Here is a 15,014-nt window from a genome sequence, read left to right as displayed (position 1 = left end):
TGTTCTTTCGATCAGATTCGGACACACATACACCTCACGGCAAGAGAAAATCAGATAAAATAATCTGTAGAACAGTGAAGATAATCGGGACATAGCTATGATTGTCAGAAGCGGAGAAATCGGCCCAAAATCAGACCGATTATGTTTTGGCGTGTACCCAGCGTAAATTTATGACATGGCTAGAACGTAGCATTCAGCAGCTCCAACCCCAATCATACACACCTGAACAAGCAAATCAAGGCATTTCAGATTACTAGAAAGCTACAGGCAGGTGAGTTTGATCAGGGTTGGAATTAACCTGTTTTCCTTGAATCTTTAAAATCCCATTTTACAGAAGTTGATAGTGCAGCAACACGTAATCGTTTTAGTTTTGTGCTCTTTGCTGTCTGCTTCTCCTGACGCACCGATTCACTGCATTTTCCTGCAGAGATCACAGGCTGGGAGGATGACAGCTCAAATGTATTTCTCGTTGATTGCTGTTTTTTTCTGTCTGTTTGGATACTTCAGCATAGCTCACGCTATTCAAAGACGAACCCCAGGTGAAAAGATCTGTTAATTTCATTACAGAACCTGAAGAAATGCAGAAATGAGTGACTTTCAGTCTTTGAAAGTAGTTAACATAGTTTATGAATGAGTAGTAGGTTTTAAACCGCTTTTGATTTGAAGCAGACAAATGCATAAACTTTGTATTTCGGTTTGAGACCCATTGCAAAACCACAGATTTACCAATGCTGAAACCGCACTCCCCTGGCCTCCCCTTATAATCCTCTTGAATTCTCTAGTGGATGGTTTCTGTCCGGAGAGGCTGATGGTCGAACCATCCCATCGAGGCTGTTTCTCTGATGAAGACTGCCCTGGAGGGCACAAATGCTGTCGATTTGAATTTGGGCCTGTTTGCGTGCTGCCTGTTTTCAGTGAGTTTCAGTTAATAATCGATGCTAAGGCTAAACTCACACACACATACTAGTAACACTCTGGATTCAATGTAAGTTCTAAGCAGAGAGTTTGCCTTTAGTTGTTCTCCTCTAAAGTCAGATTGAAATCATTCCTTGGGATGGCTTTAAGGACCAGATGGATTTACAAAATAAAGAGGAATAATACTTCAAACAGTGGTTCTCAATTCCACTCCCAGGGACCCCTTGCTCGTCCCTTGCTAAAGCCATCCCTTTGCAAGTCCCCCTTATTTAACACCCCAGATTGTGATCATCCGCTTGTCAGGAGAGAGATCCAGGAACTGGACCAACAAGCTGATGATTTCAATCCGGTGTGTTAAGTAAGGGAGACGTGCAGAGCAAGAGGTCCCCCATGACTGGAATTGAGAACCACTGACTACGAATGGAATTCTTTCTTTAGATAAAACTTGCTATTCCCCAACCCTGATCAAAGCCGCCTACCTCAGATTTTTCTAATGATCCCAAAGACATTGATTGGCACTGATTAACATGCTCAGGTGTGTTTGATTAGGGTTGGAGCTAAACTCTGCAGGAATGTGGATCTCGAAGTCCAGATTTAAGAATCTCTGGTCTATATGCACAAACTAAAGCTGACTATCTGTGTTCACGCAGTGAAGCCAGGTCAATGTCCCATACCGGAGATGATTCCACTCTGTGGTGATAGCTGTTTCAATGATGGCCAGTGTCCTGCCACACAGAAATGTTGCCCAACCACCGGTGGCTTTGCATGCAGTGAACCGCGTGGCCAGGGAAGAGGTCAGGCAACTTGCCAGGGAAGCAGTTCTGGCCAGGGAAGCGGCTATGGCCAGGGCGCAGGAGCTGGCCAGGGAAGCGGCTATGGCCAGGGAAGCGGCTATGGCCAGGGCGCAGGAGCTGGCCAGGGAAGCGGCTATGGCCAGGGAAGCGGCTATGGCCAGGGCGCAGGACAGGGTGCTGGCCAGGGAAGCGGCTATGGCCAGGGAAGCGGCTATGGCCAGGGAAGCGGCTATGGCCAGGGCGCAGGAGCTGGACAGGGAAGCGGCTATGGCCAGGGCGCAGGAGCTGGACAGGGAAGCGGCTATGGCCAGGGCGCAGGAGCTGGACAGGGAAGCGGCTATGGCCAGGGCGCAAGAGCTGGACAGGGAAGCGGCTATGGCCAGGGCGCTGGAGCTGGACAGGGAAGCGGCACTGGAGCAGGCCAGGGAAGCGGCTATGGCCAGGGAAGCGGCTATGGCCAGGGAAGCGGCTATGGCCAGGGCGCAGGAGCTGGACAGGGAAGCGGCTATGGCCAGGGCGCAGGAGCTGGACAGGGAAGCGGCTATGGCCAGGGCGCAGGACAGGGTGCTGGCCAGGGAAGCGGCTATGGCCAGGGAAGCGGCTATGGCCAGGGCGCAGGAGCTGGACAGGGAAGCGGCTATGGCCAGGGCGCAGGAGCTGGACAGGGAAGCGGCTATGGCCAGGGCGCAGGAGCTGGACAGGGAAGCGGCTATGGCCAGGGCGCAGGAGCTGGACAGGGAAGCGGCTATGGCCAGGGAAGCGGCTATGGCCAGGGAAGCGGCTATGGCCAGGGCGCAGGAGCTGGACAGGGAAGCGGCTATGGCCAGGGCGCAGGAGCTGGACAGGGAAGCGGCTATGGCCAGGGCGCAGGACAGGGTGCTGGCCAGGGAAGCGGCTATGGCCAGGGAAGCGGCTATGGCCAGGGCGCAGGAGCTGGACAGGGAAGCGGCTATGGCCAGGGCGCAGGAGCTGGACAGGGAAGCGGCTATGGCCAGGGCGCAGGAGCTGGACAGGGAAGCGGCTATGGCCAGGGCGCAGGAGCTGGTCAGGGAAGCGGCTATGGCCAGGGCGCAAGAGCTGGACAGGGAAGCGGCACTGGAGCAGGCCAGGGAAGCGGCTATGGCCAGGGAAGCGGCTATGGCCAGGGAAGCGGCTATGGCCAGGGAAGCGGCTATGGCCAGGGCGCAGGAGCTGGACAGGGAAGCGGCTATGGCCAGGGCGCAGGAGCTGGACAGGGAAGCGGCTATGGCCAGGGCGCAGGAGCTGGACAGGGAAGCGGCTATGGCCAGGGCGCTGGAGCAGGAGCAGGACAGGGAAGTGGCGCTGGAGCAGGACAGGGAAGTGGCGCTGGAGCAGGACAGGGAAGTGGCGCTGGAGCAGGACAGGGAAGTGGCGCTGGAGCAGGACAGGGAAGTGGCGCTGGAGCAGGAGCAGGACAGGGAAGTGGCGCTGGAGCAGGAGCAGGACAGGGAAGTGGCGCTGGAGCAGGAGCAGGACAGGGAAGTGGCGCTGGAGCAGGAGCAGGACAGGGAAGTGGCGCTGGAGCAGGAGCAGGACAGGGAAGTGGCGCTGGAGCAGGAGCAGGACAGGGAAGTGGCGCTGGAGCAGGAGCAGGACAGGGAAGTGGCGCTGGAGCAGGACAGGGAAGTGGCGCTGGAGCAGGAGCAGGACAGGGAAGTGGCGCAGGAGCAGGACAGGGAAGTGGCGCAGGAGCAGGACAGGGAAGTGGCGCTGGAGCAGGAGCAGGACAGGGAAGTGGCGCTGGAGCAGGAGCAGGACAGGGAAGTGGCGCTGGAGCAGGAGCAGGACAGGGAAGTGGCGCTGGAGCAGGAGCAGGACAGGGAAGTGGCGCTGGAGCAGGACAGGGAAGCGGCGCTGGAGCAGGACAGGGAAGCGGCGCTGGAGCAGGACAGGGAAGCGGCGCTGGAGCAGGACAGGGAAGCGGCGCTGGAGCAGGACAGGGAAGCGGCGCTGGAGCAGGACAGGGAAGCGGCGCTGGAGCAGGACAGGGAAGCGGCGCTGGAGCAGGACAGGGAAGCGGCGCTGGAGCAGGACAGGGAAGCGGCGCTGGAGCAGGACAGGGAAGCGGCGCTGGAGCAGGACAGGGAAGCGGCGCTGGAGCAGGACAGGGAAGCGGCGCTGGAGCAGGACAGGGAAGCGGCTATGGCCAGGGTGCTGGAGCAGGACAGGGAAGCGGCGCAGGAGCAGGAGCAGGACAGGGAAGCGGCGCTGGAGCAGGAGCAGGACAGGGAAGTGGCGCGGGAGTTGGACAGGGAAGCGGCTATGGCCAGGGTGCTGGAGCAGGACAGGGAAGCGGCTATGGCCAGGGTGCTGGAGAAGGACATGGAAGCGGCGCTGGAGCAGGACAGGGAAGCGGCTTTGGCCAGGGCGCTGGAGCAGGACAGGGAAGCGGCTTTGGCCAGGGCGCTGGAGCAGGACAGGGAAGCGGCTATGGCCAGGGCGCTGGAGCAGGACAGGGAAGCGGCGCTGGAGCAGGACAGGGAAGCGGCTATGGCCAGGGCGCAGGAGCTGGACAGGGAAGCGGCTATGGCCAGGGCACTGGAGCAGGACAGGGAAGCGGCTATGGCCAGGGCGCTGGAGCAGGAGCAGGACAGGGAAGTGGCGCTGGAGCAGGACAGGGAAGTGGCGCTGGAGCAGGACAGGGAAGTGGCGCTGGAGCAGGACAGGGAAGCGGCGCTGGAGCAGGACAGGGAAGCGGCGCTGGAGCAGGACAGGGAAGCGGCGCTGGAGCAGGAGCAGGACAGGGAAGCGGCGCTGGAGCAGGACAGGGAAGCGGCGCTGGAGCAGGACAGGGAAGCGGCGCTGGAGCAGGAGCAGGACAGGGAAGCGGCTTTGGCCAGGGCGCTGGAGCAGGACAGGGAAGCGGCGCTGGAGCAGGACAGGGAAGCGGCGCTGGAGCAGGACAGGGAAGCGGCGCTGGAGCAGGACAGGGAAGCGGCGCTGGAGCAGGACAGGGAAGCGGCGCTGGAGCAGGACAGGGAAGCGGCTATGGCCAGGGCGCTGGAGCAGGAGCAGGACAGGGAAGCGGCTATGGCCAGGGTGCTGGAGCAGGACAGGGAAGCGGCGCTGGAGCAGGACAGGGAAGCGGCTATGGCCAGGGCGCTGGAGCAGGACAGGGAAGCGGCGCTGGAGCAGGACAGGGAAGCGGCTATGGCCAGGGCACTGGCGCTGGAGCAGGACAGGGAAGCGGCTTTGGCCAGGGCGCTGGAGCAGGACAGGGAAGCGGCTTTGGCCAGGGCGCTGGAGCAGGACAGGGAAGCGGCTTTGGCCAGGGCGCTGGAGCAGGACAGGGAAGCGGCTATGGCCAGGGCGCTGGAGCAGGACAGGGAAGCGGAGCAGGAGCAGGACAGGGAAGCGGCGCAGGAGCAGGAGCAGGACAGGGAAGCGGCTTTGGCCAGGGCACTGGCGCTGGAGCAGGACAGGGAAGCGGCTATGGCCAGGGCGCTGGAGCAGGACAGGGAAGCGGCGCTGGAGCAGGACAGGGAACTGGCTATGGCCAGGGAGCAGGACAGGGAAGCGGCGCGGGAGCAGGACAGGGAAGCGGCGCGGGAGCAGGACAGGGAAGCGGCTATGGCCAGGGCGCGGGAGCAGGACAGGGAAGCGGCTATGGCCAGGGAAGTGGAGCTGGACAGGGAAGTGGTCAAGGGAATTGTCGGGGATGTGGCAAAGGTCAATGTTGTCTTTAGGTACATGTTCATAGGAATTTTGCATAATACTTTCTGGGGATCTTTTCCAATGCTTTTGTTCAGATGGCATGTTTTCCCTGTTTGCTCAAACGGTTTAGGAAGATTTTCTGACTTTCTACCACTACCATCACCTCAAATAAAAAATAAAATTGCTTGATTTGAAGAGTTGGTGTTTGGTATCTCTTTGCTCTCACATGACCGCTCTCTGGCATCAGTCCTGTAAGGATCAATCTTTTTTTGCCAATTTAAAAGAACTGTTTTGTGTATTTAAATTTATTCTTGGGTAGCTGAAGTCTGCAGCCATTATTCCAGTTGGAAGTCATTGTATAATGCCGATTTGGTGCTCTAGAAACCTTTCATGAATGCTGAAAATGGTTCCATAAGTTCTTGTGATTCTTGAGGCAATACATTAAAGATGGCATGTTTCTAATAAACCGTCGTCCTAATAAATCTAGGAATAGCATAACCGATGTTACAGGTCAAAAGCTTATAGTGGACTTAGAATTAGAATAAAGCTTGGTGTGTTTGTGAAAAATACGGTTTAAATAAAGTAAGGCTTTATTTAAAATGTTTCATGGTAGAGGTGCTGCGATACACCGGTATTAGCATGTCCGCAATATTTAATATGAACAGTTCTGTTATGATTACACCACGTTAATACTCCAGCGCCACTACCTGGTTGAGCTCCCAGGTGGCAGTATTGTGTCGTAAGAACATGAAATCATGGATCCACCCTGCCTTGTCTCAACGGTTCAGGCTGGTGCTGGTGTAACTGTGGGGGGGGGGGGGGGTATTTTCTTGGTACACTTTGGGCCCCTTAGTATCAACTGAGCATCATTTAAATGCCACAGCCTACCTGAGTATAGTTGCTGACCATGTCCATCCCTTTATGACTACAGTGTACCCATCTTCTGATGGCTACTTCCTGCAGGATAATGCACCATGTCACAAAGCTCAAATCATCTCAGACTGGTTTCTTGAACATGACAATGAGTTCACTTTACTCAAATGGCCTCCACAGTCACCAGGGGTCTCATTTATACATTTTCTATACTCACAAAATGGGCATAGCAATTTTTCACGCACATCATGATTTAGAAAAAAAAATAACTTGGCATACATATGTACATCTCCACATCATAATGAAAAATACCACTATATTTGAAGGATATAACTAGGAGAAAAGTGTAAGATTTCCACATTTCCTTTTAAAATACTGTGTCTGTGACTTGCCGAACCAGACAATTGTATTTACACTGCAATAAATATGGGCCTGTTTCCACTAAAAATAGCTAAAGATGTTCATCAGCAAAGCTGCATATATTTTTAATTTTAAATTTGAATTGTTTAAAACGATTTAAATACTCTCTGTCCAGTGTAAAAGAATGATATCAACTCTATTCTAAATATATCTGAGAACAACTTTGAGCCTTTTTTTTTATGGATATTTATAAAACATAACAAGGATACTGCATAATCTTTAGCAATAAAAATGTATGTGTATGGCACAAATGACATTATAATCCCCATCTCATATTTCCTTAAGGTCTCAGTGTTAAACATTGTGTCACATGCATGTGAATATGCATGGAAAGGATATCCAGATGAGGTTGTCCATAGTAAAACAAGGCGTTGTAAGCTCCATATATGGTTATTTTGGGGAGGAGATGAGGTGGAGATGCATGTATGCTTTAATCTTCTCCTGACTAGGATTTATAAAGTGATTTTTGCACCAAAACAATAGTACCATTGTATCCAGATAATCCCGTATTTATTTTTGCAAAGACATCCTGAGATCACCTGTACTGTGGCATGTAAATAATCCTCTGAGTTGCGCATTTTCCTTCTTGTAAATGACCTGTTTCCAGCACTGGCATCAGCAGCATTCGTATGCGGCTTCCAGATTGAATAAGGGATTCAGAGCAGATTTAGAGATATATGCTGTGTTAAGATAATAGATTTTCAAAGCATTCCATTTTGGATTTAATAGAATCCTTCCCTCTTGATTTGTGTGTGTTTGAATACTGTCAGATTCTGCCCACTGAATAGATATGCAAACGAGCGGATTGTAAATACACCTCCAATAAAAAACACTTGACAAATATACATCAGTTTGATATTAGTTATTGTTAACTGGTCAGATGAGAACCAGGAAGATTTACTCTATGCAAAATTGCATTGTAACACTAATATCAAGATAAGCACTATGATGAAACACGGTTAATAATTTTCTTTATTTAATTTCACATCAGAACAGTGTTTCATAGCACTGTAAATTTTAGCAGTGTATTCTGGGACTTTGCCAACAACATAACAGCTTGACAGGTATGATAAGACCCGTCTGTGATTCAGCTTGGCAAAGTTTGCTTCCCAAACACACAGTTTGATCAGTGACAAAGAAACACAGAGAGAGAGAGACAGTTTCTCTGCGAAGGAAGAAAAACACACGCGAAGCAAATCCTCCTCTGAGGTCTTCTGCCAAACCATTGTAAAGGTGCTTTGTTGTTCTCAAATCCAGTCTCCAGAGACAAATCGGTCATGATTTCCGTGAATGAAAAAAAAAGAAAAAAAGAATCAACATCATGTCTTGATATTTTATATTTGGTTGCTCTTATGATTGATCCTGTAAGATGGAGCATAACTGAACACTCTTACAATTCAGCAAGGCTCTTTGCAGGCAACCTTCAATTTATTTTTATTAAAAGCTAAATAGATGTGTCGTTCCATCAAAATATGTGTAAATTACAGGTGCAAGGGATTAAAAAAAATAATAATAATAATAATAATAATTCATTCATTAATTGCGTGGTAGGCTGATTAATCATATTAACAACAATAATGTCATACACTCATACACAAACGTACATGTAACTCAGACTACAGCAGTGAAGTTTATACATCACAGGTCTCACTTCTTCATCATATGACACTACTCTTATATAAGAAATAAATACTTTTATTCATCAAGGACGCATTAAATTTATCTAAAGTGACATTAAAAACATTTATAGGGTTACAAAAGATTTTGGTTTCTAATAAATTGTTTTTCTAATGAATAATATATTTTAAGATTATTACAAATTAAGGCTGGGAAACTGGCTTTACTAACACTAGCTCTGCTGCATCACTAGTAACTAATGACATGGGCTCTGACGGCTGTATTGTTAGGAGGCTCATGGGATGTTAAAGGTAGCACAATGGTTGAGTCTTAATGTATAAAATGGCATGTTGAAAAGGCAGTGATCACTTCATATTTAAAAATGCAGCGAGTACCTCAGGCTTTGAAATGATCGTTCCAGAAATGTCACCTTGGGTCCACATCTGCCACACCATATGCTCCAGACACTCCAGACGAGTCCATCCAGGGAGCGCTGGTGCATTTCTTCTTTTGCTTTTTCCCCTCCATTCTTCTCTGTCTTTACTGTCTCTTAGATAAAGTGACAAAGCTAAAATTTAATTAGATTATTATTTATTTTATTAAAAAGGTTAAATGAAAATTTGTATTATTAACTAAAACAAAAACTGTGAATATATTCTAATCAACTAACCATGATTGGAAACAAGCTATTGTAAAGTGAATCCCACATTTCTATGATGGATAATTGTCACTCCTGAAACTCTGCTGCATGTACAGGGTATGTGGCCAATGGCCCTGTTAGCAGCAAGTAAAACAAAACTTTTATTCAAATTCTGAATTGATTATAGCCTAGAAAGTGTGCAAATAGTACTGTACTTCCATATAATCACTACAAAGTTGCCAGTCACTTTAAACTCTCACAGCTCACAATGTTCTGTTATAACCAATGAAGCTCTCTAAACTGCACATATAATATCTTATTTGCATCGTGTCTATGTGTGAGCATTAGGGATGTGATGAGATCTCGTGGTGCGAGGGTCTCGCGAGAACGTTACGATATCCTTGCAAAACAATTTGCAGTGTTTACATTAGAGTTGCAAGAATAATCATTTAAATATGGCGATATCAATTCAAACACATGATTTCATTCCTGAATGAAAACGATTCAGCTATGTCTGTTATGACTGTTTCACATCGTGAGTGTCATTGGAGTGTGAGAAGCAAGTTTTGTTGCTGCCCATGTTAATGAATCATTCATGCTGCAGCTGATCCAGAAATCCAGAAATCCAGCACATGTCATTATTTTTGTGTTACACACATTTATATAACAGAAGTACTGATGTAAAACGTTATTTTCTTATTGCGTATAACGCTTTTTCTCTCTACATTAGTGATCAAAACTAAAGTATCTTAACACAGTAACCTCTTCCGCCACGAGGTGGCCACTACTGCCCGTTTAAAAAAAAGCATTCGTCATTGAATTGTTCATTCAAAAGTTTCTAATTGAGAAACAGGTCTTTATGAATCCATTTTTTGTTGTTGTTGTTGTTGTTGTTCATATGAATATATGTATAAAAATAAAAGACTTAAGCAATAAACATTTTAGCAGAACCACTTGTAAATTGTTATTTTGTTTAGTTTTCTCATCTTTTTTTTTTTTCTTTAGAACTGTGAGAGAATCATAATCTTCAATTTATAGGTCTATATATATATATATATATATATATATATATATATATATATATATATATATATATATATAAACATGATTCTCAATTTATCCAGAGTCTTGAAGGCACAACGAAGGCTGCCACAATTCGAACGCAACTTCAAATGCGCCCTCTGGCAAATGAAGGATACATCAGCTCTGCGTTCCATTCTGAAGGGCTCATTCCTATGCCCTTTTCCCTTCAAAGGTTTTACCCTCCAGAGTGAGAGCTTCGAAGGGTTGAAGAGTGTAGGGGACCAAACAATTGTTCCTTGAAGTGCCCTTCTGCATCATCGTCACGTGCCCATATGGAGGCACTGTCATCATGTGAATAACCTGTGCAAAGGATCATGGGAACCTGAAGTGTCCATTGAAATCCTTCATTCCAAAGGGCACTTTGAAGTGGCCAGTTTTGACCACTTCGGTTTGAAACGACCCTTCAATCTGGCGGCAATGATTGTTTTCACTCCAAAGTGCCCTTCGGATGGTGATATATCCCATTTGGATCACACCACAGATGGATCCTTCACAGCCTATCCTAAACCCAGAAATCATAGAGCGCCATCGGCGACGGACTTGTATTCAAACAAAATAGCGGCTGATTGTTCTGTGGCGGCCAATGAATACACTTAGAAATGAAAGTATTGTGTTTTAATTTAACGTAACACAATTAATAACTGAAATATCATGAAATATCTTGATTCTCACCTTTATAGATTATGTTGATCTATAGTAGGCGATGGTCAAAGTAACCTAATAATGTAATCTCTTAACTATGCATAAAAAACCTGTCTGTTTACTTAATTAACAGATATGGGTGTCACGCCATAACATATTTTTAATAAGACTGAGTTTATATTTAATGTGAATTTAACACTGAATGTTCATGTGAATAAAAACATTGCAAGTTAGGCTACTTATCATAACACCTGCGTTGTACAGAAAGGGAGCAAAGAACATTTACATTATCAAAGAATATTTCCACTGACTAGTCTAATCAGGCACGCTCAAAAAACTCCCATTTAAAACCACTGAAGCTGTTAACACTATGAAATTAATATCTTATATTCAAGTCAAAACCCAATAGTTACATTTAAAGTGTAATTAAAAGTCAAAAACTAACAGTTCAGGCTCCAGTTATTTTTATTTTCATTAACAAATAAAATCTATGGTAACTCTCTCATCGCATGTTGCTACACAATAGGAGCAGCAATTGGGAACACCTGCTGGCACAATCAGGAAATCCTGCAAAGGCTAGACTCAGAGCGTCCTTTGAAGACTGCCTTGGCTGCATCCTTCGAAGGATGCGATCTTTGAATTGGGACGCAGCTTTTGAGTTTCTGCCAGTGATTCTTACACTTCCTGCCCCCCAGCTGCATTTTAAACTCGCGGCTTATTTATTTATTTATTGAATAATTTTCTTGTGTAAAAGGTAACATGCTAATTTGCATAATTTAATTAAAAAAAACGGGTGACTGTATTGGAGCAAACAGCAACTTAAGTTACAATTCAGTGACATTGGTTCTACACAGTCCCTGGCACTATAGCAATGATTGGCGCATCTCCATGGGAACCATAAAGCCATACTACGATCAGTAACGGTCGCCTTGAAAAACGTTTAAACTTATGTATGAAACGGTTAAGTAAGGCTTTCATTTAAAAGTGTCTTTGTTTTATTTTGAGTGTATGGTCAATAAATAAAGGAATTAAAAAGATGGGCACAAAACCTGTTTGTCATGTCTCTATTCCCCACACTTTGAGAAACGCTGAGCTAATTTAACAGCTAACTTAGCAAAAGGGGTACCTCCATTTGGTCAGGATTTTTCTTTTCTTTTTTTGGCTGCTTCTTAAAGAAGCCTAATGATTTTTTTCACCTCAGAAATTCTGTGCATATTAACATTTTTATTGTTATCAAATCAAGGCATGAAACATTAATTTCATTTATCTTTTAATTACTTAAAGTAAGGCAAACAAAGGGGATTCACTATTAAAATTAAAACATAGAAGAAATGTTGTGTGGTTAATCCTTAAAAAATAATTTTCATTTTAGAAGCCGTAGGCTATGCACATCTACTGAAAAATAGACTTCAAAACTGGACTATTATTTTGACGAGTTGCCATGAGTACCTTTACAGCTCTGTGTGTGATATGATGCTTTTGCTTAAATCAAATTGTCAGATGCATATGAAGTGACTCTCAGAGCAGGTCTGGAGACGTTCTTCATGTGTTTTCGTCCTCATTTAGTGAGACGACAGACGGTAAAATCACCGTGAGCGTCGCGCACACTAAACTGTGAATTCTGTTTTTATGAATTAATTCCGCGTTTTCCGTATTGTGGAAAACACATGGCACTACAGTTAAACCAGCACAATGTATACTTTCACACTTTACCTGCTTCTATCCTTGAACACTTAATGATTATCTAATCAAAATAAAAGAGCAGTGCTGAGTCTGGGAGAACTCACTGGTATCACACACGCATTCAACTCAAGCAGTGGTCTAAAACAGTTTATCTATTCACCAAATGGACACAAGTTTACTTCAAGAATGAACAATGAAGCATAGATAAGTTTGAAGTTCAGTGTTTAAAAAACGGAGCAAACGGAAACCGCGATCTATATTATAGCTCTATAAATGAAGCATACAGACTTTATTAGAGCCACAGAAAGAGTGAAATGCTCAATATACAATTCATTATGTACATGAACAACTATTCGGGGCGAATATAATGTAATTTCATGGAAAATTATATGAATGGCGTTCTGAGGCACGGCAGGATTTTCTGTCGGCTGCCTTTAAATCTGGGTCTGAAGTTTCTCGCTCTGTGCAGCATCATGTGTCTAAACACACAGCACGTGCTGTCAGTGATTTCAACCACTACAGGCCAGTCTCACACTTTATAATGAAAACAGAGCCTTCTCAGCCGCTCCAGCAACGGAAGAAACACGGAAAACTATCGGCATGGATTTTTGCCAATAACCGATTGTTCCAGCAATCAACTATCGGTGCCGATTAATCAGCAAAACCGATATACATTGGTTGACCTCTAACCAAAACTCATAAAACCATTATGGTGCATCAGAAGCCTCTCTGAAATCAGTTTAATGAGGTTCTTTCGTGCAAAACAGTTTGTTGTTGAATGTACCTGTGTTGCTCTCTGTCCTGCCTGATCCAGCTTTACTTTTAGTAGTTTTTATTTTTTGTTAAATTGTGTTGTGGGATAATTAAATATATTCTAAATAAACTACAAACATAAAATTATATACATTTATTTTGTTCTCACATTCTTTCTTGTAACTCTTCCCTCTCAGTGACACACAGCTGAATGAGAGGCTCAGTATGCAGCTCATTATGCGGCCTTTGTCTTCTCAGGTGTAAATCACAATGATATTCATGATAGTTGATGCCTACTTGCATATGACTTTTATCAACAAAAAGTGTCTTAGAAATTTAAATCAATATATTGTTTTTTGTAAGTGAGTAAACAAGATGATTTTCACATAATTTAGAAATAAAAATTCCAGTCTACAAGCTCCAGTTCTCAAAAGTCCTGGGAACCAATGTTCTGTATGTGTTTTATTGCCTTATTCAAGTGATTTAACATTTTTAGTTTTTCACTAACCACGCATAAAAAAATTTTTTCTCGAAAACACATTCATGTACATACTGTACATGCAGCTCACATATTATTATAGCCCAGTTTGTGCTGATTAAAGTGAGATTATACTTTAGCCATTTAGATGTGTATAAGAAACTGAAAAAAGCACAAATGTCAGGGCATGACAAAACTTCTCCAGGCCCCAAAAATACCCTTAGACTCCAGAGGGTTAATAAAGACCCCAGACTTCCTGCAATTCAGTTCTCACATCATTCCTTCATCCAACCTGACAAAAACTAAAACCATTAAAATAGGTTTAAAGATAAGGCTAAAATAAAGTATTTTAAGATTGAAAAAAAAAATGTATTGAAATTAAGGGATTTTGTTCATGGCATGTGTGAAGCTCATTCGTGGGGTGGACAGGCAATGACCTCTCATATCACACTAAATGATTAACGTTATTATTGGTGTCTCACACCAGAATTAAAATGTTCACCAATGTTTACCTTTCATTATAACACAGATCTGCTCTTTCCTCCACTACAGCACATGGGTAGATGAGCTGAATAAACAGAGAAGCGACCACTGTTGTACACATTGTGAACTCAGGAATACGGTGTGTTACCTAAACCAGATAAACAGCAAGGCGAATACAGGTGCCGGTCATATAATTAGAATATCATCAAAAAGTTGATTTATTTCACTAATTCCATTTAAAAAGTAAAACTTTTATTTTAATTTTGATGATCATAACTTACATCTAAGGAAAATCCCTAATTCAGTATCTCAGAGAATTAGAATATAACCTAAGACCAATACAAAGAAAGGATTTTTAGAAATCTTGGCCAACTGAAAAGTATGCACATGAAAAGTATGAGCATGTACAGCACTCAATACTTAGTTGTGTCTCTTTTGTCTGAATGACTGCAGCAATGCGGCGTGGCATGGAGTGGATCAGTCTGTGGCACTGCTCAGGTGTTATGAGAGACCAGGTGTCTCTGATAGTGGCCTTCAGCTCTTCTGCATTGTTGGGTCTGGCATATCACATCTTCCTCTTCACAATACCTCATAGATTTTCTATGGGGTTAAGGTCAGGTTAGTTTGCTGACCAATTAAGAAAAGGGATACCATGGTCCTTAAACCAGGTCCTGGAAGATTTGGCACTTTGTGCAGGTGCCAAGTCCTGTTAGAAAATGAAATCTGTATCTCCATAAAGTTTGTCACCAGTAGGAAGCATGAAGTGCTCTAAAGCTTCCTAGTATACGGCTGCGTTGACCTTTGACCTCAGAAAACACAGTGGACCAACACCAGCAGATGACATGGCACCCCAAACCATCGCTGACTGTGGAAACTTTACACTGGACTCAAGCAACGTGGACTGTGTGCCTCTCCTCTCTTCCTCCAGACTCTGGGACCCTGATATCTAAAGGAAATG

At 45.1% G+C, this 15,014-nt stretch overlaps 1 protein-coding gene across 2 annotated transcripts; it reads left to right on the top strand.

The window, feature by feature from the left end:
- Nucleotides 1-363: 363 nt before the first annotated feature.
- Nucleotides 364-5,579, top strand: LOC127946267 (fibroin heavy chain-like). 2 transcript variants are annotated; one of them, XM_052542729.1, is made up of 5 exons: nt 364-539; nt 783-914; nt 1,566-2,753; nt 4,470-4,891; nt 5,174-5,579. In XM_052542729.1, the coding sequence occupies exons 1-5, from the start codon at nt 446-448 to the stop codon at nt 5,414-5,416; spliced, it is 2,079 nt and encodes a 692-aa protein (XP_052398689.1). In that variant the 5' UTR covers nt 364-445; the 3' UTR covers nt 5,417-5,579. The 2 variants fall into 2 exon arrangements, with proteins under 2 accessions (XP_052398689.1, XP_052398690.1); XM_052542730.1 differs by lacking the exon at nt 4,470-4,891 and having other exon boundaries at nt 5,148-5,579.
- Nucleotides 5,580-15,014: the final 9,435 nt, after the last annotated feature.

The sequence above is a fragment of the Carassius gibelio genome, chromosome A24, assembly GCF_023724105.1.
Source record: "Carassius gibelio isolate Cgi1373 ecotype wild population from Czech Republic chromosome A24, carGib1.2-hapl.c, whole genome shotgun sequence".
Lineage (NCBI taxonomy): Eukaryota > Metazoa > Chordata > Actinopteri > Cypriniformes > Cyprinidae > Carassius > Carassius gibelio.
This window is presented reverse-complemented; position numbering and strand designations above follow the sequence as displayed.

Excerpts from the sequence above, each read along its gene's own strand:
- LOC127946267 (XM_052542729.1), top strand. The coding sequence starts at position 446 with ATGACAGCTCAAATGTATTTCTCGTTGATTGCTGTTTTTTTCTGTCTG. Across the intron at positions 540-782 it reads TATTCAAAGACGAACCCCAG|TGGATGGTTTCTGTCCGGAG; the intron begins GTGAAAAGATCT and ends TGAATTCTCTAG. Across the intron at positions 2,754-4,469 it reads TGGCCAGGGCGCAGGAGCTG|GACAGGGAAGCGGCGCTGGA; the intron begins GTCAGGGAAGCG and ends GAGCAGGAGCAG.